This window comes from Brienomyrus brachyistius, chromosome 11, assembly GCF_023856365.1.
Source record: "Brienomyrus brachyistius isolate T26 chromosome 11, BBRACH_0.4, whole genome shotgun sequence".
In the NCBI taxonomy this organism is placed as follows: Eukaryota; Metazoa; Chordata; class Actinopteri; order Osteoglossiformes; family Mormyridae; genus Brienomyrus; species Brienomyrus brachyistius.
In genome coordinates, this window is record NC_064543.1 from 13,186,816 (window position 1) to 13,213,761 (window position 26,946).

The following is a 26,946-nucleotide window of genomic DNA, read 5'->3' on the forward strand; positions in this document are numbered from 1 at the left end:
CTGCCTCATTGCACTGTGGAAGCTGCCCTACTCACTCCTGACTCTAAACCCTGTTACTGGGGGCCTATCGAGGTCCTGCACCTTAGTACTGACCATGAGATTGAGGCCCACATTCTGCACCAGGACCTGTAAATTTCCCATGTCATTCTCCGAACACCAAAATATTTGCATATTTTGCCGTGAAAACCGTTCTCCACCAATCAGTAGGCGTCCTCTGGCTTTTTAGTAGGTTTGTGTGTGTATATAAAGGGATCCGCTCTACTATTATGAGATTTTTGTTATTCCTTTCATTTAGTCTGCAATAATTCAGTCGGTTTTGACAACCGGCCCAAAGAAAGATTAAAGTCTGTGGATCACTGGGCCCCTTCATTTGAACTTTTATGGGCGTCTAAATAAATTCAGATGCTGCCATAATCTAATGCTTTGCTCAGAAGTGTTGCAAATATGAACCATATGTGAGAGGAGCCGAGCACGTCGATTAGTAATGGGGCCCCATGTGTGAATGGCGAGGTCTCGTCGGGGCCTTGGCGGGGGGGGGCTCTGTCCACAGCCAGGCACGGCCCTCCCTCACGTGTAAATCCGGCTCCTTGCAGATCAAGCGTCTGATGACCAGAGCGGAATGCCTCAAAGAGCATCTGAAGGTAGGGCGCCACGGCAACGCTGATGTGTTGGATGTTCCGTAGCAGCTGTGGCTGTCGTGTGATTTGGGTGCCTACTCTCTCCTTCTCAGATGCGAGATGCGCAGACAGACGTGTCCCTAGACAAGGAGGGTCTGGCGGAATCGGTGCGGAATTGTGAGTGTCCGGTGACGTCCGTACGCCACATCACCCTCCCCTGACTCGACTACCCCGCTCTGGCATACAGCGTTTTCAAAGACCTAAGTGGCATGCACGGTCTGGCATGCACCTACTGCACTCTCGTGCGAGCGACTGGGCGTGCACGTGTATTGGCACAGCCTCATACGCACAAACGTGGGTTTTCCTCTCGCCAGCGAAGCCTTCTCTTGACGACGGCTCAAGAAATAGAGCATTCCGCTAACACCACAAAGGTCGTGGGTTCGAATCCCAGGGAGCATACATTGATTTTATCCCTTCGTTCTACTCTAAGTGACTTTGGATAAAAGCGTCAAATGAATCAGATTTGGAGTCCAGACACATCAGGGCTAGAAAAGAAAGTGTGCCGGACTAGGCCAAGGTTCGCTGTTGGCCATGAGTGGGCTTATAATGGGGTTAGTACAGTGTGGAAGCAGATCGATCCCTGGGGTGGGACACCTGCTGGTCCAAGATGGATAACATCTGATCTGAGGCTGCATTGCTCACATACCAACCACATCTGTTTGCCTGACAGGTGGGACCTCAGCCAGACTAACAGTTTGCACTTACCTTTGAAGAGGGCTTATTGTTTTACAGAAGTACTTTTAAAATGCGTACAAATGGTACAGAATCTTCCTGATCCCTTGCCATCTTCTCGCAGTGCATGCTGGGACATAGTCGCCTCTCTCGTTGCGATAGGGCCACTGGGACTTGGTCTGCGCCCGGCAGCATAATTCAGTCAGCCTGCCACATTCTTGAACCTCGACTCCCTCCCTGCCCCCACGCACACACACACACACACACACACACCCACACACACTACCTTGCATCAAAACAGCAGCTGAGCGAATATGCAGTCAAGATGGCCGTCTCCCAGCTGCCTTCTTTTCCTTCCAACACCCCACTGAGTATTAATGCCTCCTGTTGCAGCCCAGAGCAGATTTAGTGAGTGAAATGAGCCCCTTGTTTTGGTTAGGGGGGGTTGGGAGTTGAGAAAGGTAGCCCTTGTTCAGATGACAAGGGGGGTAGGCAGCTGCAGCAGTGTTTTTAGACACCAATCAGTTCGGTCCGAGTCGCATAGCTGAACTTGTGTGCGCTGTACGTGTTAGCTGAACACATCACCTAAGATCTTCTAGAAAGTATTGTGCTAAAGGGAACTAGAATAGCCCGTCATTTCCTGAGATTGAACAAGCAACCTTTCATTTACAAGGCTGTGTCTCGAGCCGCCACATGACCTGCTTGAGTCTATCAGAAGATGGGGAGGTTGTAGCATTTAAACATAATTGTTTTGCCATTCTTAAGGATCCTTCTGGTTTTAATGGGGACTACATAAACAACAGACTGCTGTGCATATAAATACTTCCATCCATCCATCATCCAACTACTTATACTGGTCGGTGGGGGGTGCTGGAACCTTTCCCAGGCAGGACAGGGTACAAGGGCTGGGGTACACCCAGGACATGCAGTACTATCCAACAGTCTTAGGCAGGCAAAGGAAATATTTAACGCCACTTACATGGGTAGTATGTTTAAATTTGCTCAGAACAAAAAGCACAATGCAGGCAAACAGGAATATCTTCTGTTGTCCCAAAATAAATCTTGTTGGATGGTTAGATGAACAGAGCTTCAATTCCCAAACCTCTCCTCAGGGGCACCCCAGCCATTCCATGTGTTTGGTACATTTCACCACCAACTCGTTTAATTTATTTACTTAGTTAAAGTCAATGAGATATTGATTAGCTATACGAGGTGTGCTAATGGTCGAGTCAAAAAACACATTGATGTATTGGATGGTGGCTGCAAGTCCTGTGGTGACTTCAGGAGAAGTTTTGAATTGGTTAAGCTGACAGACTTTGACAGACATAATATTTTAGTCGTGCACCAGCATGAAGCATTGAAACTTCATTTTCTTTGACTGCCTAAGACTTTTGCACAGTATTGTATGATTAGTATAAATATGTAAAAGAGCTGGCAGAGATGCCGTAGAGATTAGTTACATCATTTAGTGTATCCATTTCTTAAATTAACTGTGTATTTGTAACACTGGTCATATTCAGACAGATACACGTCTCTCTGGCGTCTGCAACATGACTGTGATGCAAATGCTGATTGAAGCTCAGATTTGTACCCCCCCCCCCCCCCTCCCCGTATTCCACAGCATGCTGCCTGCAGTGACCACCATGCTCCAGGGATCTCAGACGACGTGGTGAACCAGCAGCTGTCCATACAGCCCCCCACCCCCCCAGGGTCCCCTCACACACCAAGCAGAAACATTTACTTTCGCGTTCAACTCTGAACACTTCTGTAGCACGAGGTTTGCTACTTTTCAGCTCTTTCTGGCCTCGACTACTTGCATTATGTCTATCATATCAAGATTGCATGCACACTGACGCATAAAAGATCGGCGGAAACTCGCACATGAACATCAAATTGATTTTGCCTGCACCTGTGGGACATTCATCCACACCGTTATTGAATCTCTGCACACCGTCGTGTGTGCATGCTTACCTCCTGCACAAAGCCATGCAGTGCAACCGTGCAGCACAGCCGCGCAGGTGAATCTAGACACCTCGTTCCCCTTTTGCATTTATTACTTTAGTCAGGCACAGGTGGCCACATGACTTGACCGAGTTCGTCAGTGACCCAGTATCCACAGGTCCAAACCCAACAACCCACCCTGGCCCAGCGGATGAGGAGCGTGCTTCTCCCGAGTTGCGTAAACGAGCCGGTACTGCAGCGTGTCGTCTTACCCATGTTGCGACTCCATTAAATGGAAACATGTTTCACTTGTAAATCTCAGTATGGGAATCAGAATTCCACATGAAAGCCTTAATGGAGCTGTATGTGTTCCCTTCATTTTTTGTGTTGGATGATTTTTATAATTATATTTGAATTAATTTATTAAATCTCTATTGCAATGGACAGTGTCAAATGTTCTGCACCTCTTGTATAATTTGTATTATGATTTTAAACCTCAAAAACACACTCCCTTCCCCTCTCCATCCCAGCTTAAGTAAATATTATGTCTTTCATATTCAGTTCCACTGAGAGAGTCCCTTTGAAAAATATGCTTTCATCGTGTTTCAGGGAGGACCTAAGACTGAGCAAAAGTCTGTATGATACAGCCGTTGGGTTAAATCAGTCGTAAAACATCGAAAGGGAAACTTGAATTTCATTAAGAATTTTCAAAATTAGACGTAAACTTTGAGATCTCGGAAACATCTAGGAAGATCTTGACAGGAAGAGTTTACATATGGAGTTCACAGTTAATCCCATTTCCCTTGCACTCTCCAGGTTGTCCTGGCTCTCAGTACCTTTGTGCAGTGGGGAGTCCAGTTCAGAGCGGTCAATCCAGCCTGCCTTTGGTACATAGTGCAACCAATTCCCAGTCATACCTTTTCCTATAAATCTGCCCAATTGGTTGTAGAAGCATCCGGCTGTGTTATTGAATGTCCTTTGTTGCATTGCCATAGATACGGTCTCGACTAAGTTGCACTTTATAACATCCACTATAACATCCGTCACTGTAGGCTTTGAGCCCATCTGAGACTAATAGTCCATTAACCTTTTTAAATGTAATCTGAATACCGATGCTTGTTTGCTGTCGTAAAATCATAAGGAGTGAGGACACGGTTAAGCTTACTTGGAAAACCATCTGAGAAACCGCAGGTCTCTAAGGCTGCCTGAGGGAAGCACACTCCAGGGGGCCAGGAAGACGCGGCGTGTTCAAGTAGTCTCGGCAATCAGTTCCACGTTCCTGTTGGTTCCTGTTGGAGCTAATGGGCCTGATTTAGGGATCGTGCTGGGGGGGGTATCGCTCACAGGTGATCAGGGGGAGGACCCAGGCACAGGCTGAGGGGGAGACACACACCCCAGAGGCGGGCCCAGCCAGTCAGACCTTCCGATTGGCCTCCATCTCACCTCCAGCACATGAAGAGCACTTGGGCCTCTCACATCTCCCACATTCTTCTCCCCAGGGCTCAGTAAATATCCTAAATGAGACTGGGGGGGGGACGACTGTTGAGCAGTCAAATTGGAGAGCTGGTTGTTGGGAAGGGGGGAGGGATTAATCCTCAAGAGGCAGTGGGTCTTCAAGCCCCCCCATTTTACACATGCCAGCAATCCTTTCTGGAGACACTCCAGTGCCATGAATGAGACATTGTGTGTGCATGGGACACAAAGACCCCCCTCCCCCCTATATCATCAGCACACACACGAGAGGCTAAGATTGGTATGGACAAAAGCTATTCAGTGAAAATTAATAAATAAACAAGCGAAGCTCTGCACAGGCCTGGCACTGTATGCAACCCCCCCCCCCCCCCCCATCCCCCCGACCTGGCACAGTAGGCAACTCCCCTCCCCAGAGGTTGCTGCGTGTGCGTTTGTTTTGACCAAGTTCCCAGAGCAAGCTGGACCCCCGCAGCACGAGTGGGAGCTGAGGGCACCTGCCACACTGGTGGGCGGGTATTCCAGTGCAGGGGGCCTTCACCTCCACATATGCTTTTCTGTGTCCCCCCAGGCACTCCCACCCCACTCTGATGGACAATTGGGGCGTGAGCCTTCATGAAGCACTGTACACTTAATTACCTGGTTCAAATCTCACATCTGCAGCCGTTTCTACACATTTGCAGGATTCAAGAACGTTCAGTCGGCGTACAATATTAGCTAACACAACTCCTTTTCTATTTCAGGTTAGGTATATTGTAATACAATAAATGTAAAATCAGTATAATGTAAACGGTAAATCCGCAAGACCTGTAACCATCACATTACATAAAAACAGTTTACAATCCCCCAGCTTTGTTACTCTAAACTCTGGTACCGTTTTGTCATTGACCTCCCTACAACTGAACCTTTACATCCACATTCGAATCCACCGGTCGAATTTTATATTACATCAAAATTCTGACCAATAATACAATAAAGTTCTGACCAAAATATGTCGGATATCCCCCTCCATTTTATATGTTCATCTTTCAAACATAAAATGTTTAACTATGCCTCCTTCATTAGCAACGGAGTTCTGTATTATACTATCTCGATGTACAACCAAGTAGGCCCACGTTTCAGCGTAACGCCAAATAAATGTGACCCATCACCACGAAATGCGTCTTATGGGTGCAGTTCTAACAGTGTGACTTAAGACTCATTTCGTAGCGACGGGTCACAAATAAGGCTTAAGTACAATATTAAGGTGGTATAGTGACAGTCACACAGAAGCTTCACAGTTATTGCCTCTATGACAGACTTTATCCAAATGGTTTTACGGACGTAATTTTCACATCTGGAATTTCAATGAATCCGAGACTTTACTGCGTACTTCGTCACCTGGCGCCAGACGATACTGCTAGTACTTCCGTAGACCAACTACAAACTGCTAATTAACAACTAAAATAAATGAATTGGCTAACACATAAAAATAAAACACGTTTGACTACTTAAAACAATGGTAACGTAATTAAGTTTACTTGTTTTATTTAACTGGGTTTTTTCTTTCTTTGAAACATAAATATATTTTTTTTCTATACATTATGTAGATAATGTTACACATTTACATTTTCACAGGGTAAGTTAAAATCAAAATAAAACAGTCAACGCCTCGGCATATATAGGAATAAATATCACATTCGTCAAGCCACTTTTTATCTGATGTAAAGATTACAATACTGAACATGAGTATAGTCTGAAAGAAAAATGCGATTAACGATAAATCCATACCCCAAATGATCGTCTTATAAAAATGAGTTACAAAAATATCAAGAACTGTACCGATAGGAATATACATGAATAGACGATTGCCTTATGGTATTAATATACTCATTACAAAAACTCTAAACGACTTTCCATCTCAAGTGTTACTGCCTGAAAGTTACCAGTTCAATTCAACTATTTCGCAGGTCTTAGAACTATACGAATAATCGCAGAACAACCTAAAACTGCCACACCTAAATACAAAATTCCCATGCAACGACCATAAAGGCTGATATTTCCTTCGTAACGCGCCAATTCAAAGTCCGTGAGAGGCTTCACTTATGCGGGCAGAGTGGCGATTAGCGGGGAAACACTCCAGTTAATTTAACCGCTTTATGTGATAAAGTCGCCAATTCTACCCGACTTGGCCGCAAATATCTCAAGTGCGCCGGCTACAATGGTGCCGAAACTGGAGCGCGTCAGTGTTTATTTAAAGTCTTAATAAAAGCCGCACACTTCAGGAGGCGCTGAGACGAAACTAAACAAGTGGGAGTGCAGGGCGCCGAGTAAAGCAAACCGGCCCTGTATTCTTTATGGCTGTATGGCTCATCGAGAATAAAATAATAAAAAGCTCACCTTCTTTGTATTTACCACTTACACATTTTTCTAATCTGTTTCCTTTCTAAAAACCTATTATGGCCAATTTTCTCTCAGCATTAGCTTATTCAAACGGTATTTTTGTTAACGGTTTCGAAAACCTGTTAGGGGAAACGAAGGCGTGTGAACGGCCACTTTAAAGTCCGTCTCTAAGAAAACACGGATAAATACTGCGCTTCATGTTTACAAGCAAGCAAACCCAAATTTATGGGCTCTGGTAACGACATTCATACTTCCATAATTTGTCCGCAGTCTTGCGGAATGCGTGCGAAACGCAAGCAGGCGCTAAACCTTAACCAAACAAATGTGCTCAAAGCTGAACCGATTAACTAATCATGATTTTTTTTTTTTTTTTTTAAATAGGCGTTAAAAAAGTCTTCCCCTGTCATTACAAAAGTCTGCTCCAGTACACGGTGAGAAGCGCTATTGCGTGAATCTGGGCGACTTGGTGCGATAAAGGTGAACAGCCAGAGAAGGAAATCGAAGCGTCGGAGCGCGTCTCCAGCCGGTCCGTTTTCGGGTCGTAGTCTTCGTCATCGTATGTGTCTTCAAAGTCCCGTACGATGTAGATAATCCCTGGTCCACCACTGAGCACAGCCTGTCCATGTTCTCCTTCACCACCTCGCAAAAGGGCCTCTCCACGCCGTCACACACGCAGCGGTTCAGCAGGACGCCGCTGGGGATGAACAGCATCCTCTGTATTGTGCTCTTGCACTTCGCCGAGCATTTCCTGCCGTTAAAAAGCTGCCCGCAGTTGGACAGGTAGTCTGTCAGGGCGGCCTGGCAGTCAGGCTCCTCTTCACATCGCTGGCGGGCCTCCGTGCACCCGATCCCGGCTGCATCACCTGGGTACCTCCGGGGGAGGCACGGCTCGATAGCGCGTTTGGTTCTCCTGCACTGTAAGTCTTGGCCGCAGTCGCAGGTCTCCAGGTCCGGCCCGTTGCGGGTTTGGTTGAGTCTGACCAAGGCGCCGATGCAGTGGCTGGGACAGTGGCGCCTGTTCCCCCTTATGTTCGCTTCGCAGGCGGCCAGGTACTGGTTGTACGCCAGTTCGCAGTCTGCCTCTTGCTGACACTTAAGCAGGGCTTGCCAGCAAATATACTGCGCGTCAAGGACCACTAACCAGCCAAGAAGCGCCAGGACGCTGCACCAAGTTTTCATCCTGAGATCCCGGGCTTCAGTCCGGCGATGAGCGACCCTGGTCCCCCACTTTATTGCACTAAACTTTAGCTATATAACAGTTCCTATGCGAATACGCGTCCATGAACATGTCAAAGGGCTGGACAGCATGCTGCTGCTACTTAGAAAAGCAAAGCAAGATCTGAGATCTGACTTCATGGAGTCCTGGCCGGCTCCGTGCTTACACCCCCGTAGTCGAAGTTTCAGCGACTTTACTTAGACTCCTTCCGTCCCATAAGAAGGCATCCCGCCTTATTAATTTACACAGACAAGTCCTCCACGGCGCTACTGGATTATAAACAAATTCCTCGATACGATTCCGATCGCTTTTTTCTAAAGGAGAAACAATGTAGGCACCCAAACTCCGTCCGACATTCTCCTCGTCCCGGATTCCTGTCCCTGCTATAACTCATCGATTTGTTTGGGTATTTCTGAAATACTCCCCCCGGGGAAACGTGCGTCTCTCCAGCACCTTTCCCTCGCTGCCCAGCGTCTTTGTCCCTCTCGCTGTTACGCTTCACGCTTCGTTTAGCCTTTTCCCATATGTGCCCCCCTCCACTCCTCTCCTGAAAAACAGAAAAAGGAGAAGTTTGTCCCCCTCCTCCCCTTCTCTCATTTACGGTCCCGTTAGACGATTGGCCGATGCTCCCAAGTCCGTCGTGGGATCCATTTCCATAGCAACTCCAGTTTTTGGCAAGCCGCGCGCCACATACAGGATAAAATGCTTAAATTTTTATGTAACTCACAGATTGTGTGCTCCTTACTCTCAAAGCTCTCTCCTTCTTCGATTAAAAGAAAGGGATGAAGGAAAAATAAAGAAAACTGAAAAGTCTCCAAATGGGAGGCAGAAGTCCCTGATGAAACATTCCACAGCTAGCAGCTCACATGCGCAGCTCACCGCATTAAATTAAAGCGCAGGAACAACAAATCTGTTTCTGTTTAGCAGTAAACCCAAAAGCAAACCTTCGGCACAACTCTATACCATGACGTCCTTGCAAAATAAATTTTAAAAGACAGAATAACTACTGCCCTGCATTCCCCTCCCTTTCCCGTTCCGCCTCCCCCGCTCTCTTAATTCTGGCGAGTTTCTAAGCTCTGATTGATTGGACTGAATGGAAAAGAATAGTATTTTCTGGCCCGTTTCACCCTTTTGTGTCAGACTGGCCATGCAGTGGCCCTGCGTCTTTCCAGACCTAAGACTGTTCACGCCTTGCAGCCAGCGTATAGAGGAGGGGATCAGCATCAATATATTTTACAGCTCTCTCCATTCAAACCACACTTGAAAACTGCCAATAGGGAGAGGACTTACTGCCATTGAAATGGTAAATAACTTGATTTTTTCCCCCTCTGTAAGCCAAGGAAAAGCCAAACCAGCACCGGACCTTCTTGCTGTTTTATTGAACAAAATTTCGGACGGAGAAACCAGGGGCGCATTTGTCTAGAACCAGGTGGCAGAGCGAATGTCACCGAGTCTGCTACGTGACGACGGCAGAAGCCAAAAAAAACCAGATGGCATTGTCAGCAATGCTGTGGTATTATTTTGTTGTTGTTGGTGCATTCTGGTTGTGATTAAAAAATATATATATAACGATTTATTGAGGAAAATGGCCAAGAAATAGCTTCAAGTTCTGTTAGTCTCTACATCCCAGCCAGATTGCTGCCCATTTTACTCGCTAAATAATTCCTGCCCTTCAGAATCCGTCTTCCAGTGCTCATTAGTTTTCTACATAGCCCAACCTCCTTCCAGTGATGGACGGAAATGGAAACAATTGCCAGAACTGTATAATCGCTTCTTGTTTATCGTCGCAGAAGACAGTACCGCCTATTGAGGTTGTTTCTCAATTCAAAAATTATCTTAAATAAATCCGCTGAGTCATAGGCCTGCACACAAACAATTCGCTGTTTTTTATATGCATGGTTCGTTGGAATGTCAGTAATTAGAAAAAATGTAAAGATATTTAACAGTTCCATATTACTCTTTATTAAATAGGCCTATATTCATATTTCAAAAAGAGTAGGCACATATTTTATTTATTATCAGAAAACAATGTGATATCCTAAAAATAATGATCGTACCATCCGTACTTTGCAGACAGTAGCCTAAAAATACGTATATGAACTGCGGGTGCATTAGATATTTAGACACTTCTAAAAGATAAAAACAGTTCAATTTAAATCGATTTACGTGCTTAAACATAAAGACGCAAATAAGTTACATTTCTGAAGAATTTGCCATATTTTAACAATAGGAAAAAGTAATCTAATATGTGTTTGTCGCCATCTGCTGTTATGTAATGATATCGGCCTTTCTGTTTCAGCCGCGTAGTACAGACCTGAAAAATCGTCTAGGCGACGAATCCACTGACGGGCACGGATTTGAAACTGAAGCGGGGAAAAGATGGACTTCATTTTCATCATTTTAAATGTCTTAGAAATTGAATTTCACATTCTAGATAGTCGGCAAAGGGTAAAAGCTATACGTCGAAATATAAAATACAGGTTACGTCGGGTTGGGTTGTTCATCCTGTCATCCTGGGTTGTTCCTTGCCTTACCCCTGTAGGCTCCAGACCCCCCGTGACACTGAATATGACAAGGGGTCCAGCAAGAGGATGCATGGATGGGTGGATAAAATGCATTGAATTATGCAATCAAATTGTGTAATCGTATGTTTCTCGTTCAGAAAAGCCTAATTAACTCGCTGTAATTGGCAGATATATGTCTTCCTAGTGGGGGCGGCATGGTGGTGCAGTGGTTAGCACTGTCGCCTCACACCTCTGGGACCCGGGTTCGAGTCTCTGCCTGGGTCACATGTGTGCGGAGTTTGCATGTTCTCCCCGTGTCGTCGTGGGGTTTCCTCCGGGTACTCCGGTTTCCCCCCACAGTCCAAAAACATGCTGAGGCTAATTGGAGTTGCTGAATTGCCCGTAGGTGTGCATGTGTGAGTGAATGGTGTGTGAGTGTGCCCTGTGATGGGCTGGCCCCCCATCCTGGGTTGTTCCCTGCCTCGTGCCCATTGATTCCGGGATAGGCTCCGGACCCCCCGCGACCCAATAGGATAAGCGGTTTGGAAAATGGATGGATGGATGTCTTCCTAGTTTACGGGTTATGTGAGGAAAAATATATTAGTGGCATGAAAATCTAACTCGGATGATTCGTTCCACAATCAAAAATATTCATAAAAACAATTTGATACGATTCATATTACAAGACCACAGTCATCAAGTTAAAATTTATTTTTAAATTTTGCTCGTCTTGTAAAACACTCGCAAACCAAGTTACTCGAAATCCGAGGTTTGACTGTATATATAGACACACACACAAGTTGGTCTTCCTATCTAAATGGGGACCATCCATTCACTTTTATGGGAAAAACCCTAACCCCAATCACAACATGCTTTACCCCTACCCAGCCCTAACCTTAACCATAAGTAACCAACTTTTGGCACTTTTACTTTTTTGATTGCATTCACAGATTTTTATAAAATAGAGGTTATCGAAATGGGGGCCTGAAGAAGTGTCCCCAAAAGTAAGGAAGTTTCAGGTTTTACCGCACTTTGGGGACATTTTGGTCCCCAAATGTGATCTATGCAACCCCCCCCCCCCCCCCCCCCCCCACACACACACACACACACAGCAGAAATAACAAGACATTCCAAATTGATATTCCTACTATATCTTTATTGAGCTCGGGTAAGTTGTTCCAGATGATTACTATTGACAATATTAAAGGGTTTTTGCAATGCTTTTGGGTGCATGCGGCACACACAACCTGCATGCGGCACACACAACCTGCATGCGGCACACACAACCTGCATGCGGCACACACAACCTGCATGCGGCACACACAACCTGCATGCGGCACACACAACCTGCATGCGGCACACACAACCTGCATGCGGCACACACAACCTGCATGCGGCACACACAACCTGCATGCGGCACACACAACCTGCACAAACATGGGTTTCAGGTCATTTTTAAACTACTGCTTTACCCCAAAGTGGCTCAGACATGACAGCAAGACCAGTCACTTCATAAAAAATAAATCACTTAATGAGTGAATCAAAAATATATTAAAATGTCACTACAAGTATCACAAACTGCACAATTTTAGTACCTGCCACAGCATTTTACCAAATAGCCAATAATTTGAGAAATTTAAAAACATTTATACCTGGGTGTACTATTACTGCTCACCTTTGGCTCACCTTTGTCCATGAACACCCAGGAATTATCTGTCACTAAGTTTAACTAATTATATTTAGGCAAGATGAGGATTTATTTTTGTACTATTTTTTTGTAACAACCAACACTCAGTATAAGAGAGGGACAACCTCACTGGCTGAAAGCTGAACACACTAAGTAACAAACGCCGAAACAACAATGAACCGTCAGCACAAGCGCTCACCACCGGCACGGACAGAGAGTTGGGCTTCGGGGGATCGGCTCCCAGTGGGCAGTGACCGGGTGACAGGTCACACAGCGTGTCTGCGGGTCGCAGTGGGACATGCCGACCAAGCAGCGAACCGCAGACACCGACGAGTCAAAGGCTGCAGGCGACACACATGCCTATAGCAGCCAACCTCCCAGCAAACACACTGTCACAGTGTCTCCCGACCTGGTTCCCCGGGGACCGCAGACAGTCCACATTTTTGGAGCTGGGAGGGAGCAAAAATGCCATCTATGTGCCCCGAGGACGGGGTTGGGAAAGGCCACCACTGCGGTGTGTATGGCAACTTTGATCATTCTGTCCGCCCAATTAGATGAAGATTGTTTCATTGACTTATTTATTTTTGAGTTTTTGGAAGTTTTCTCAGTGGACAAACATGTCATAACCGTGTGTGTGGGGGGGGGGGGGGGGGGGGGCAAGACCAAGGCACTGGAAAACAAAATACTTGTCTTTGTTCATGGGATTCCAGTGTATCTGTGTGTGTGTGTATGTGTGTGTGTGTGTGCATGTCTGTATATATACACAGACACGCAGACACACACAGCGAGGATGTTGGCATTATGCTACTATGCCTCATATATCAAAAAATAAAATTTCATTTCAAAATTTCATACACAAGTGTGTCACAAAGATGGGCTTTGATGGAGTGGTTCATCATAACATAGATGGATGGATGGTTGGATGGATGGGGGTACAAGCGTTTACAATAAATACAGTTTTCTTATTTGGATGCAGACATGCTTGACGCTACCTTGCTTGGGAGTAACAAAATAATGAAAAAGAGAATTGAAAAAAATGGGACTGAAGTTAAATATAATGAGGAAATGAGACTATTTTGCTCATTCTGCACAGCTCCATAAAGATTCTTCACCAAGCTGGTTGACAAAGCTATAATCTAACTCCTCTCTCTTTTTGTGTTTGTGTATTTAAATGGTTTGGCCTGAATGGCTGGTGTTTGTTGGTTTGCATGTAAGTTGACTTATGTGGTCACGTCTGTGTTGGTACCAATGACCGTGACCGGCAGTGACGACGGTGCGGGGGCGGGTCCCCGGGAGCCAGGGGGAAGGCGGAGTGACAGATCACATGACGTCACACTTCTCGGCCGAGTGCCGGAGGTCTTCCAACGTGGACTGTGCTTTGTCCTTCAGCTGGTCCAGGTCTACATTCTGGATGTTGCCCAGCTGCCCAATGACTGACCGCTTGTGGGTCGTCTCCTGACTGTCCTCCGCGATCATCTTGGCCAGCTCTGCTGGCAGCTGCACTTCCTCCCCTGCCTGCTGGATCTGTGCATCATCCAGTTCACTCTGACACAGAGGAGGGAGGGGGGTCAGAGTCAGAGACAGGGGTGCGGAATGAAATGATTGCATAGCTTTGCCTTTCGGGAAGCAGAACCATGACTTTGCCACACAGCAACACAAATTATTTTTTAATCTTCTGGAAGGTTTGATTAGTAACCACTTTGCAATGCCAAGCCCTTTAAAGCACAAAACCTGGCAAAAGACAATGCAAATTAAATTGCTTTGGCAAATGTTGAAAAATTGGATAAAAACATTTTAAAATGTGTGAGCGTATACTTGCTGTTCTAACGCTGCTCTTTTAGGATTTATCATTCTCCCCTGCCTCTTGTATTGTCTCTTTTATAAATAAAACAGGCACATATCTAGTCACCTTTGGCAGCCGGTATTTATCCCGGAAGTGGGTCCTGACCGTGGCACGCTCTGCCTTCCGCTGGGCAAAGTTGGCATCTCTCTCCTGCCTGGGGGATGGGAGACAAGTCCCATGTTGGTGGTGGGCTGGCTGCTCTACATATTAAAAAACACCCACACTCATACATAATTACACACACCCCCACCCCCCACCCCCCCGCCATACAAGCTCACACCTTTTAACACAATTGTGACATAGACACCCAGCATGTGACGTCAACTGTTACAGAGTGTGAGTGTTATATCAAGACACCTATGCGGGGGGGTGGGATGAAGCGATGGTATGCATGAGACTGAGCACGAGCAGTACTACTGAGAGTCTGAAAGCGATGCTGCTCTCCAATGTGTGGGTGTCTGCTAAGGGGATAATCCTGTCTCCATCACCTTCCTCCCGAGCGGGCAAGGCTGCACTTGCAGAAGCTTCTTAGCTCAAGTGCCTTTTGGCCAACCCCCCCTCCCACCCCCCGAGATTAAAGTGCGGGATTTAGCCATCAGTCAATGGACCTTCAGCATTAGCCAAATTGCACACCCGGCAACAACGGCTCCCGTCACAATTATCATAACCATTAAATAAAATCGTCCCATAATAAGCACAGGCCATTTCCCGGGAGGGTTAATGTGCACAGGTGGGTGCAAAGGCACCCCAAGAAAGTGCATCACCAGTAAGGTACGGCTCCTAGACTCTTAAGAGACCCTGTCTAATTCACACCTTCAGCCTCCCCATGATGGAAGTCTGCCAAGGTTAATATTAGATAATATTTTTACATTAATGTGAAGGTTTTGTCCAAAGTTTCATGCTTGTATAAAGACATTTTATTTTGACAATTTAGGTACATTACCTTGTTCAAGGATACAAATTCCCCAGAACTACCTGGTTTCAAGGCCGTGTGCTTAACCGCATGCTCGCCGCTGTTCAGCTTCTGAATGGCTCAGCCTAATACAGAACAGTGTCCCTGGGATTAACAGTGACCAGCAGGGGTGACTCGAATAGGACTAAGAGTAGTTGGCCTTTAGTCCTTGTTATAAACGTGCCCCTGAAAGTGTTGGCCTGCAGAGAGTGCTGCTACACACTCCTTCGGCCAGCATCGACTCCCGGTGTTAAGGAAAAGCAGGCTGGTGAGCAAACATCTGATAAACGCCCCCTGCTGTCCACTGAGTGTAACTAAGTGTTGCTGTCAGAGGAATGGAACTGGCAAAAGTTTCAATCAGGAACAGGCAGTGCGAGGGACAAAAAAAGAGGTTACAAAATAATTACTTCACCAAAACTTTGTTATAAGAAAGACCCTCCGTTTATGCAGCAAAAGCTCAGATAACCAGAGATCCGCCCTGAAGCAGACAATCCAGTGGCAGCCAGCCTTAATGATCCTGCGGTCTCGCTTCTAAGAAGCCAGCCTTTCTGAAGCTGCAGCTACATCCTGTATCCCCAGCTTCCTCAGTTCCATCACCCCAGAACTTAAAGTCCATTACTGTCCATACTATGTAAGTGAAAATTTAACCGCAAATACTTTTTTTTCATATCATACTATGAATGGTGTTCATGCCAGCAGGGGGCAGTATGGAGTCCGCTTGTTGTACACTCACGGACTGACAGCGAGCCGTCATCCAATCAGCAGATAGCTGGTGTTTCTTCAGGAGCCCGTTCTTACACCTCTGGTGCCACACTGGATACCCAGTATGTTAAAGCGTGTAGCTCAGCGCCCTGCTTATCAGATTAGCGGCACCGCGGCTGTCGGCCGGCATACCCAAGTCCATTAGTGCAGGCATGTGTTTGATGACACCCACCATTTCTGAGACTGAGTACGTCTAGAGAAAGAGATGTACAGCTGTCGTGTCATTTAAAGAGGGACTTCCAGGGATGGGGGGGGGCGGAGGTGAGAGTGGGGGCAGTGAAAAAATACAACAGCAGCACATGATAAAAACACCTTTCCGTTGAAAACAGAAAAAAAATCCTTTTTGACCTCTTTATTTTGACCTCTGTGCTTAAACGTCGTGTATTAAAGACGAGTGTTTTTAGCTTTTCCACTTCAGTAAGGTACACAGCAGCTTGTTGTTCATCCATCCATCCATTTTCTGATACCGCTTATCCTATTCGGGGTCGAGGGGGAGTCCTGGAGGCTATGGGAGCAAGGCAGGGAACAACCCAGGATGGGGCACCAACCCATCGCAGGCTGCAGCTTGCTGTCTTAACTAGGAATTCAGTGTTAGAGGATAGAGCAGTTTATTAACCAACTGTTTATCTTTTCTAGTAAAATTTGGACGATAGGAAAAGCAGGGCAGGTCACTTCGCCCTTTGGGTGAAGGTCATAGGCGTCACAGCCTGCTCCATATGTCCCCGGAGTGCATCATGTAATTACACTTCAGCCTTCCTTATCTAAACCAGTTTTTTAAAATTAGGATAGATTGGTATACGTACAAGTGCAATGGAGGGTTATATAAACGACAGGTCAGAAAGGTTCTCCAAGAAAACTCTTTTCTCGGTCGGTTTTATTTTTAGGACAGTAACGCACAATTGCCAGTGTTAATTTAACAAAGAACTGAATTGCATAGCACCCACCGCTAAATTAAACCGTTTTTCTCATTGCGGTGTCTCTTACAAAACGAGGTCGACTGAAAAGAAATATGTTTGAAACCGCAATTTAGTCCGCACCTTAGATCCGCTGCGTTATAATGAGCGAGGTGCTCTCTCTCTCATAACCGTTGGATTTCACTGCAAAGAATCAAATCAAATTTGTTTCTGGATGCAATTGTGAAAGCAGGAGATTCCATCAATTATCTGCATAACTGTTGTTTAGTCAATTTTTGCTTGAGCTAAAAATGTTACATTTAAACTTGCGGTCTTAAAAATTTGTTTCAACAATTCATGCTGTAGGATAGCGTAAACGAATTGGAAAATATTATATTATAGTTATTATTTCGATTGGGTTTAATTAATGAATTATCGTGGTGAAAACGATATTAAAGTCACAGATTTCCAAACTTAAATTAAGTGATACAGGTTGCCTCCATAATTGCATCAGTAGGCTATATTCATTTAATTTAGCATTGAAAACAATAACAGAAGAACTAACAATCGTGTCTCCGAGACAGACTAAAAAGCAAACGAAGAATAAGAGATATATCGGACTGGAAACTGTCCTGCGCGCAGAAGCTGGTTTAAGTGAAGGCGGTGGATCACCAGAATGGAGAGACTGGGGCAAGGGAGCAGATCACAGCGGGACCCGGGCATTAACGCACCACATGTCTTATATGCATCCACAGAACGCGCCCACAGAACAGCTTCCGAGCCCCCCACTACGCGTAAAATACATCGCATCTCAGATAAGCAACTATACGCGTCCTTACTTTTCCTCCAGCAGCTGCTGCTGGTACTGCTCGTACTCCTCTTCGGTCATCCCCTTAGAACCGGCTTCGGATTTCTCACCGTCCGATTTGTCGTCCCCCAAAGTGCCGGTCAGGTTCTTCAGTTGTCCCCCCACCATGTGCTTCACCATGAAAGCCATCGCCCCGCCGTCGAAGAGCGCTCGGGTCCAAGATCTGACACGAGTCCTTCTTGGTACCGCAACTGTGAAAGTTGTGTCAATTCAAAAGGTGATTATTTTTGGAGTTTCGACAAACGTGCAGAAAATTTCCCCAAAATAAACCTATCCGCCCTGTATAAGAAGCGAGCGCTTCTAAGCCCGAATTAACGGACGGCTCCTGTAGATTGAGAGGTCACGCAATAGACTGAATTCCAGCGCTACGGAGACGAGTCAACAAGTTTCTTTCTCTTTCCACAGCCAGTCCCGTTTGTCTTTTCTCAGCCACACATCCCGCCGGATCAGGCTATCGTCTGTGTGACGCCAGCCGCACGCACGGCATCCCGTGACTCGCCTCCTGATTACAACTTGCCGTGGATGCAGATCAGCATCTCTCGCATCCGAAAAGGGACCGAAGCGGAGACAGGCACACGTAACGTGTCAGCGTGTGTCCCCGCCATACATCGATCTCTCTGAGGCCGGAGCGCAATTGGATAGTACGGGGATTTAAGTGCACATCTGTTCAATAAAGACGCTTTATAATTTCACGACAAATAAAGCAATCTAAATCAATTCCAATTTTCACCCGTACACTTGGGGGGAGCGGGTTTGGCACTGGCCCACTTTAACACCGCACCTGAATAAAACAGTGTAGTGTTAAGAAATACGGGTCCTGGATCAGGCTGTTACGAGCGGTTGTCTGCTGTTCAGATGGAAAATTCCTGCGGGCAACGCAGTGTGTAATTGCATTAGCGGGGAAAGTCTGCGGAAACCTCAGCAAACATTTGCCAGCGCACCTCAGTGTGTGGAGGCTTCCTGCCCCGTACCACAGACCGGCTGCGAACAGCCTTCTGCCTGCTCATGTTTGTTTGTGGTTTTCTCTCATTTAGCCGTACAGGATTTCACAAGGATTTAAACATGTTGACCCTATTAAATCGCACATAACTCACCAGCGAAAGGGGGCATTTGCGCAAAAATTCGTGTCAGACCAAAATAAGCAAAAGGCATGAATAAAAATGGAGCAGAGACGGTCGATATGGCTTGCATTATCATGGAAACTGTGACCAAGCTTGTCCCATTTAAGAAAGAATGAAGAAGCAGAGGTGTCAACGTGCTGAGTGAGGTTATTTAGTTACCTTCAAGCACATTAAAAATTCGACGTAAATTGAATTTCAGCTTCATGGGTGATGAGAATAATAAAAATTATATCTGCGAGACGCGAGAAATGAAAGCACCAGGGGAAACATGCCGTCACATAAAGCCTCGACCTCAAAGACCAGCCTGCGGATTAAAGCGGGACATGTCTGCTTTATTTTTTTTCCTTCTATTAAGATCGACGAGGCAGCGACAGCCACTCGTGACGTGTTAGTATCCCCCCACAGCTGCGTATAAGGCGACATGCATGTCACCGACGACAGTATAAAAGATCACGTGGTTTAAGTACATCCTTAATGTATACATTTCAGCAGGACTGTTTATAATAATGTATAATAATTAGGGAGCCACGTTTTTTTTGTTCCCCGCACCCGTCCATTATCCAGTGCTGGGTCACAGCGAACCCGGAGCCCCGGCTGTACAGGGCACGACGCAAGTAGCAGAATAAAACTCCGCTCGCTGGCACGCTGGAATGGGAACGGTGGAATGGGAACGGTGGAATTAGTTGTCTTCTGCTCATTACGAATGGTGCTGTGAGTGAACTAGTAACTGCATTTGCATAGAAGTTTAATAATTATTTTTAACTATCACGATTTGTAAAGGTGGGACAAATCAACAAGTAGCTCACCTTGGGACAAGCCTCTTAAATTATTCAATAAGCTAACTAGTCCATCTGCACCACTATTCGTGTGGGTCCATGCAGGCCGTGGTGGTAATACCTATGTATGGAGCCCCCCCCACACTTTCTTCAAAAATCTAAATATGGAACACAACTGAGATACAGCATCAGAAACTGGAATGGGTGTGATCCTGGAATCCATTCCCTTTAACAAGACCCCACAAACACTGCCAGGGCATAAACATACACATCCAAGCTGCTTATGGAAGCAATATGGCGTTCAGGCATAAGGGATGTGCATTTCTCATTCAAATACCTGATTACACTGGATGAAACAGCACTTTCAATTATGCGGACGTCAGTTACTGACATCAAAACACCGTAATGTTTCACTTAAAACCATCCATCCATCCACGCATTTATTTTCCGACTACTTATCTTTCCTGGGGGAGCTTGGAATGCCTGTCTAATGTAGGCTGTGCGCGCACACACACACACACACACACACACACACACACACACACACACACACACACACACACACACACACACACACACACACACACACACACAGACAATCACAGGCAATTTAGAGACACCAGTTAGCCTAACTGCATGCGTTTAGAGTGTGGGAGGAAGCCCACATGATCCAGGAAGAGCATGCACAGTGCCACGCCCCCTTCAAACAAGTGTTATTTAAATGGGGATTGGCAGCAAAACAAACCGCTGCATTTGAAATGCTAACAGCAGATTTGATTATTATAACATGGCCAGCGGGCACATGCATAAACCACAGGCATGGCATCTCCCTCCCACCTCTCGGAGCTTTGGAGACACCCCCTCGGCCATTAGCCAGAATAACTGGCGGGCAAGGCCTGCAGGACAGAGCGACTGCATGTCCTTCAAATCAGCCGGTGCCCGTCCCCCTCCTCCGCTGGACTCGCTGGTGTTGGACTGTGCTGTGACAGCACCCCATAGAAGGGGGCAGGACATTGTTATTTGTGTGAGGGATATTCACCAAGTAGGCTTGACCACAGCCAAGGGCTTCCCCATTGCTCTCAGAAGGTGATGTGGTACAACAGCTACCCTCAATGGTACAGCAGCTGTTCCTATTCCAAGATATGCACAAGCAATAATTAGGCTGAGGTATTTTTCCTGTAGATACATAGACTATCTACACTGCACAAATAGCTCAGTGCAACAGAGGAACCCCATCCTAGGAATAGCAATGCTATGGAAGTCTAAATGCAATTCTGTGACATTTTCACCCTGCAGAGATGCTGTAAAAAGGTAGTTGGGGGGTTAGGATGATTCCAAGGGCCCCTGATTGATATGACCCTGAAAATCTGGAATATTAGTTGATTGGTCTGGATTCTAGCAGTCTAGCAGTGCTCCTACCTGTCGTGGTACCAATCTACTATAGCTGGGGGTTCAGGAAGGGATCACAGGAGGTCGGGGCGATTCTCATGCTGTCCTGTGTGCAGGAAGCAGGAGTCGGGATTTCAGGGCAGTGCAGGGAGCCTGACCTGTGATTGGTTGGTCAGCAGTTAGCGATAGCAAACACTCCTCTATGACCACGGGGAGCCACCTGGCATTCTGGGCTAGAGGCCCAGGGCTGCCAATCACATACTGCCTCAACACCTGGAAGTCTCAACCCAGACCCGGTCTCTCACCACTCCGCAGCGTTCGAATTGTGTCAGTGGTATTGGGGGGGGGGGGTCCCCAGCTGGGCAGTCTGACCACTGGGGCGGGAAGGGTGTCGACGGTAAATAAAATTTGTCAGTCGGGGTGGTTGGCAATGGTAGAGGGTGTCGTCAACTGAGGGGGGGTGTGGTGCTGATTCTTGTAAGGTGGTCATTTCTGGGGACCCTCCCCCCCCCCCAGGCGTATTTTGCAAATAATTTCAAGGGAAATGTAGGAGGTGCAATGATAAGTGTTTCCTCTGATTGTTCAGATGCTTCACAGGTTAATACTGCTCGTGTATGGCTCGGACACCACAGCGCCCCCTTGTGTCACTGTCTCTCAGAGCAGACAGGTCAGCAGCTGGGGGCGTCTCCAAAAACACCAGAGCGCACATGGGTTTGGAAGGTGAGTTACATAATGGGGGTGGGAGGGTCTGGTTTGAGCCAGCTCCGGGGTCACCTCGTGTCTCCCCCTCCCGCTCGGATATTTACCGAGGCCTGGGCAAATTTGTGAAGTACGAAAGGATATAATTAAATGGAATTTGATAACCGGAAAATGCTCCTGCAGCTGAGTGACTGCAGACAATGGGGGGGGTGCATGAGGCAACAAAGGGTGGTGGTGAGGAGGGGGTTTATTCATTCAGAGTCACAGCCTGGGACACGAGGCTTGGTGAACGAGCCGGAGGTCCATTAACGTACGGGGCTGAGTATTTTCAGCACATCATGAAACGTCCCGGCGTCCATAATCCGCCGAGTTGGAGATGTATGAGCGCAGAAAAGCCAGTCGTGTCTGGAAGCAGCTTCTGGAGAGAGACGCAATTCTCTCAGGATAAGATACCCGCCCATTATCCGAGCTGCAGAGGTCCTTTGCATTATACAACAGCAACGTCGATTCCCCGTTAATTTGAGTCTGTCATCTGGCGCTGTCCGCGAGCCAAGTCCAGAGCTCGCGCCCCCACCCCCTCCGCTGCTGCCGCCACCACCGAGCGGCAGACACCCACACGGCCCAACGCGGCGAGTGTGTCTTTTCACGTGGGGGTGGTGTGACGTACAGACCCCCCTTTCGACACCTCTACCGTGAACGTGACCTCCTGTCAGCCCTTCAGAACACGACGCAAGAGGACTCTCTAGCGACTTGGCAGTGAAAACACGGGCTGATAAACAGGGGTGTCCGTTCCAAAGCTTCAGGAACGGAACCCAGATAAACCGTCTGGTGTTGCGAATTAGCCGGGAATCCCTCACACAATTACACACCGCGGCTCTTCATCGAGCTACTCTCTTAGAGCAGAAACGCCCTCCGACCATTTTATGGCATCTCATGATGCCCAATTTCATGGGATTATTCCACACCCTGTTTAGGTTTCTGGGGAATTCAGGGATTATTTGAAAAAGTGAGCAAGAAAAGAGAGCTTTACGTGACAGTTGAGGCTTTCAAGTGAATAGTAGCAGAGGAACTGCTTTTCCCAATATGGGCTGCTGTTGTGGAGCCAGGTTAACAGCCGGAGGCCCGGCCCATGGCCCCAACACTCCCCTGAGCTGTGCCCCTCCTTGAAGCTTGCTGTGGGGCCCCAGACTGCCCCACCAACCATGGCAGACACTCCATCCTGGAGTCTTGGCTGCTTCTTCACCACGCCCCATTCAAGGCCCCAGGAAAGTGATCTTTCATCTGACACATTTGTCCAAAGCAACTAATAGCAGAAAGAGGAGGATTGCAATTTTATGCACGTCGTCAAGGAATCAAACCCACAACCTTCGCAACGTTAGCACAACCCTCTACTTGATGAGCTGCAGAATCAGAGCCTGTATCCAGCCTCCCGAGTTTGTCTCCAACCTGGGTGTGAGAGGCTGCTCACTGACGTTAATGTAGGAGAAGCAGATACACGACGGACCACCTAACTGAACCAGTACATTGGGCCAACTGGAGGCTTCCATCCTTGTTGCTGTACACCGAGGCACTAAACCTGAGCTACTTCACCACCCAGCTGGATACACGAAGCACAAACGATGCAACAAGTCTGACTTAAGCTTTCACACTAATAAAGACATCCCCGTCCTTTTCCTGTGCAATTTGAATTTTATGCACGTTCCAAATTATAAATTATGAAATGTACGGCGACGTCATGCTACAGATTACAAATTAAAGTGAAACCTGCAGGAAATGGTGGAACTATTCCTGCGGACTTTTGCATCGGCTTGCAAAAATCCGACCCCAGGAAAGACTGGGCCGGGATATGTGTGTTAGTGACTAACCATAAATGATCAAAGCGAAGAGAAGGCAGTCAAAGCGAATGGAAGGAGACACAAAACCTTCAGCTTACAACAGGCCTGAAAATAGCACTGACACATTATCTTGGCAAGTGCATAAGCCAGATTCACACGTGGATATTTTTTTCCGGGAGCTACTATGAAGGCAGGATGGCAGTTGCCAGGCCCCCGGCTGCATAGTTCTCGCTTTTTGTCTGTCCCTCTGTCTGTGGGCGGAACCAGATCTTCGCCCCTCTCCAATCACCCGCCGGCCCCCCGGCCCTGAAGGCCAGCCGCGGGTCCCTCGCTGGCCGGGGAAGCCCGGCTCCTCAGTGACTGACGGCTGTCAGGGTCGATCGTGTCACTGCAGACCCAAACCCTGCTTCCCTGCCCACGTCTTCACAGGCAGCAGAAGGCTTCACACCCTGACCGTTCTCTCCAGGTACCGCAGCTTTCACACTGTTCACTGCAGCACTTGGAAGGGGAGGCGGAATTGCTAAAAGTAGGGAAACAGTGTTCAGGTGGAAGGTAAATCATCTCATCAGTGTTCTACTCCTGCATATTATCCAACTAGTGATGGCAATCATTATCGTTAGTTATGTTAATCCCAAGCCAACTTCTGGCATCCTTGCCCCATATGAACGGCCCATTGTGACCATTTTAAAGAGTATTCTTTCTAAAAACTGCATGCATGGCTGAGCAAGCTAAAGGCTTGCGCCACCATGAGTCACGAGATGTCTGTAGCCCCTGGGCTGATGACCATGCCCTACCGGCTCGTGTCTTCTCTCTCAGGGCAGTAGTCAGGGGTCCCAGCCTATCACAAGCAATCAGATACACATTGAGTGACCCCTGACCCCTGTTCTGTCACACACGCTGCCCTTAGCCATGGCTGCGGGTGGAACCTGGCGAGGTATTTAGGATACTTGGATTTTCCGAGAATCCGGATGCATCCTGGCAGGCGAGGGGTCACCACAGGTGAACAGGGGGGCCAAAGCCACGTGCACATTGAGTGTTTGCCCCCGGGACCCTCGTATGTCCTTCAGTGCGCCTCGATGACTTTTCCGCTCAGCACTGATCAAATGACCCAGATTCCATAGCAGACAGAGAACCTGGGGAAATTGCCCCCCTCCCCCAAGATCACTAGCTCAGGGAATAGAGGTGGTGTGGAGGGAGGGGGGCACACATCCCTGTAAATACATCTTATTATTATAACATGACATCTCCCAATGAAATCCTAGTAACTGCATTTAAGCCACTGCCAGGCTGCATCTGAACACATTAGGAAGATCCCGCATGGACGGCTCGCCATTATGGGCTCCAGGCTCAGCAATTGGCAGGCGTATGTGTGCAAAAAATGCGAGTAATGATGAAACAATAATGGGCTGTGTAATTAATGCAGCTTAACAGTGGCCCGCTGTTAGACCCTGCAGGAGGATGGCCTGGCTTTCAGCAAGGCCGTCCCCTTAACCACTACGCCATCTGCTGTCAGCAAGGAGCAAGTACATGGTGGGCTACATATCTTGGAGCAAGGAAGGCACACCCAGTCTTTGTCGCTCCAAAAGGCCCTGGATGTGTTTGGGGGGGGGGGGGGCAAGAGGATAGAACTGCCCAGAGTCACGCAAACATCCTTAACCCGGATCTCGGATGGCACAATACAGGGCTGTCCATTAGAGGTCAGCAGTGCGGAGCCTCGGGTCCTAAAGGGCGGAGAGAAAGAAAACGAACCCTGACAGCTGTCGCGGGAAATAACCACCCCCCTCCCCCCAAATTCTTGTCTCCAGGAACCTTGATATTTCACAAATTCAAGCCTGACAATTCACCCAGCACCTTTGCCCCCCCCATTGCCCAGGCTAGCTGTTCGGCTATTTAAAGATCCCAAAACCATCGCATGGTAACGTCACAGACCTAGGGGGGGTTTGTCAGTATTTTCTGGCTCCTCCCTCCTTCCCCCCCTTTCCTCCTCTGTCTCTGACTCTCGATGCCGAAGCTCAGGCAGGTCATTTTAAGTCGTGCTGGGAGATGAAATTGAAATGGGAAAATCAAGCTGATTCTTGTTAGAAGATGTTCTGCTGTTCTATTCTCAGAACGTATTTAGAATCCTGAGCTTTGGCCATGACTGTCAATCTGGCACCTTAACTGAACAAAAACAGCAGCTGTTTTTTTTTTTTCGCCACCTTGCCGGGTTTTAATTTAAAGCCGCTAAGGAACGTTCGTGCCACGTCGTGCGGAACCGCGCTTAAGCAATCAGCGCAGATCATACCACTCTGCAGCAGATGCCGTCTGAGAGAGATGCGCACAGACAGCTTGGGCGCTTCTCTGTCAATCTCGTGTCGGGGGGGCGGCGGCTCAAATGTCAAATGTTCGGGGCCTAGGGGTCGGCTGAGATCATTACAACAGTACCTAATACTGCTTACCCCAATTAAACTCCCCCACAGAACCCAAACACTGCACTGTCAGAAGAAGCCATGGAGAAGGCAGCACTGCACAGCCTAACACGGAAGCCTAACACTGCGACCGCAGAACCCAATACTGTACAGCCAGTACCTGGAAACCTCCACATTATACGTCCTAACACAGTATTACCCAACACTGCAGAGTCAGCCCCTAAAGAACCCAGCATTTGAGAACCAATCCCTAGGGAACCCCAACACCAGCATCTGGAGAACCTGGCACTCTAGTGCAGTGACTCCCAATCAGGTCCTCAGGGACCCACAGTAGGTTGTTCTCTCCAAGTTCCATGCCAGACAGTCCACATTTTTGCTGGAGGGAGCAAAAACGTGGACTGTGGGTCTCCGAGGACCAGACTGGGAAACACTGCTCTGGAGCCTAGAGCCCATTATAATCCAAACTCAAATCAGCCAAATCCATCACTGGAACCCACCCCTCCACCAAAATGGGCACCTGCCCGCAGGACAGACTGCAGTGGCAGGAAGGCTAGCCGCAGCAGCGGCAGGCAGGCTGAATCAACGGATTATTTTTAGGCCGTGTTGATGAAGTGGGAGGGGGGCACGACGGGCGGGGAGAGCAGGCCCTGTCAGCCATGTGCCTCTAGTGCCCTGGACAACTGCACATTAGCATGGCAGTCTCAACCCCCTCCACATCAGCACCGGTCACATGACAGGGAGCTTCCCAGCGCCTCTTAGCCAGTGGGGCGGGGGGGGGGGGGGGCGCTGGAATCACATACCCCTGATGGCAGCTTGAAAGGTGCAAACCCACCTGTCAGTAATTCTTGTCA

The 26,946-nt window shown here is 47.5% G+C and overlaps 2 protein-coding genes, 1 long non-coding RNA gene and 1 pseudogene across 6 annotated transcripts in view; 1 reads left to right on the forward strand and 3 right to left on the reverse strand.

Moving 5' to 3' along the window:
* The window catches only part of ulk3 (unc-51 like kinase 3), a 13,066-nt gene extending 9,334 nt beyond the window's left edge, over positions 1-3,732 (forward strand). For 2 of the 4 annotated variants that reach the window (XM_048969325.1, XM_048969326.1), the window contains 3 exons: positions 594-641; positions 731-794; positions 2,971-3,732. In XM_048969325.1, coding sequence (XP_048825282.1) covers positions 594-641; positions 731-794; positions 2,971-2,987 — 129 coding nt within the window. In that variant the 3' untranslated portion in view covers positions 2,988-3,732. Of the gene's footprint in view, positions 1-593; positions 642-730; positions 795-2,970 lie in introns of those variants that run through there. The other 2 variants (XR_007381017.1, XR_007381016.1) reach the window with 2 other exon arrangements.
* Positions 3,733-6,254: 2,522 nt separating this feature from the next.
* Positions 6,255-9,345, reverse strand: LOC125704044 (growth arrest-specific protein 1-like; annotated as a pseudogene).
* A 2,658-nt stretch (positions 9,346-12,003) lies between these two features.
* On the reverse strand, positions 12,004-12,536 carry LOC125704048 (uncharacterized). The gene is made up of 2 exons (XR_007381019.1): positions 12,250-12,536; positions 12,004-12,109 (listed from the first exon to the last, which is right to left on the reverse strand). It is a non-coding gene; the product is annotated as an uncharacterized LOC125704048 (long non-coding RNA).
* A 728-nt stretch (positions 12,537-13,264) lies between these two features.
* LOC125704045 (complexin-3-like) lies at positions 13,265-18,619 on the reverse strand. Its single transcript, XM_048969336.1, has 3 exons — positions 17,839-18,619; positions 14,459-14,546; positions 13,265-14,094 (listed from the first exon to the last, which is right to left on the reverse strand). The coding sequence occupies exons 1-3, from the start codon at positions 17,994-17,996 to the stop codon at positions 13,870-13,872; spliced, it is 471 nt and encodes a 156-aa protein (XP_048825293.1). The 5' UTR covers positions 17,997-18,619; the 3' UTR covers positions 13,265-13,869.
* Between the last annotated feature and the right edge of the window lie 8,327 nt (positions 18,620-26,946).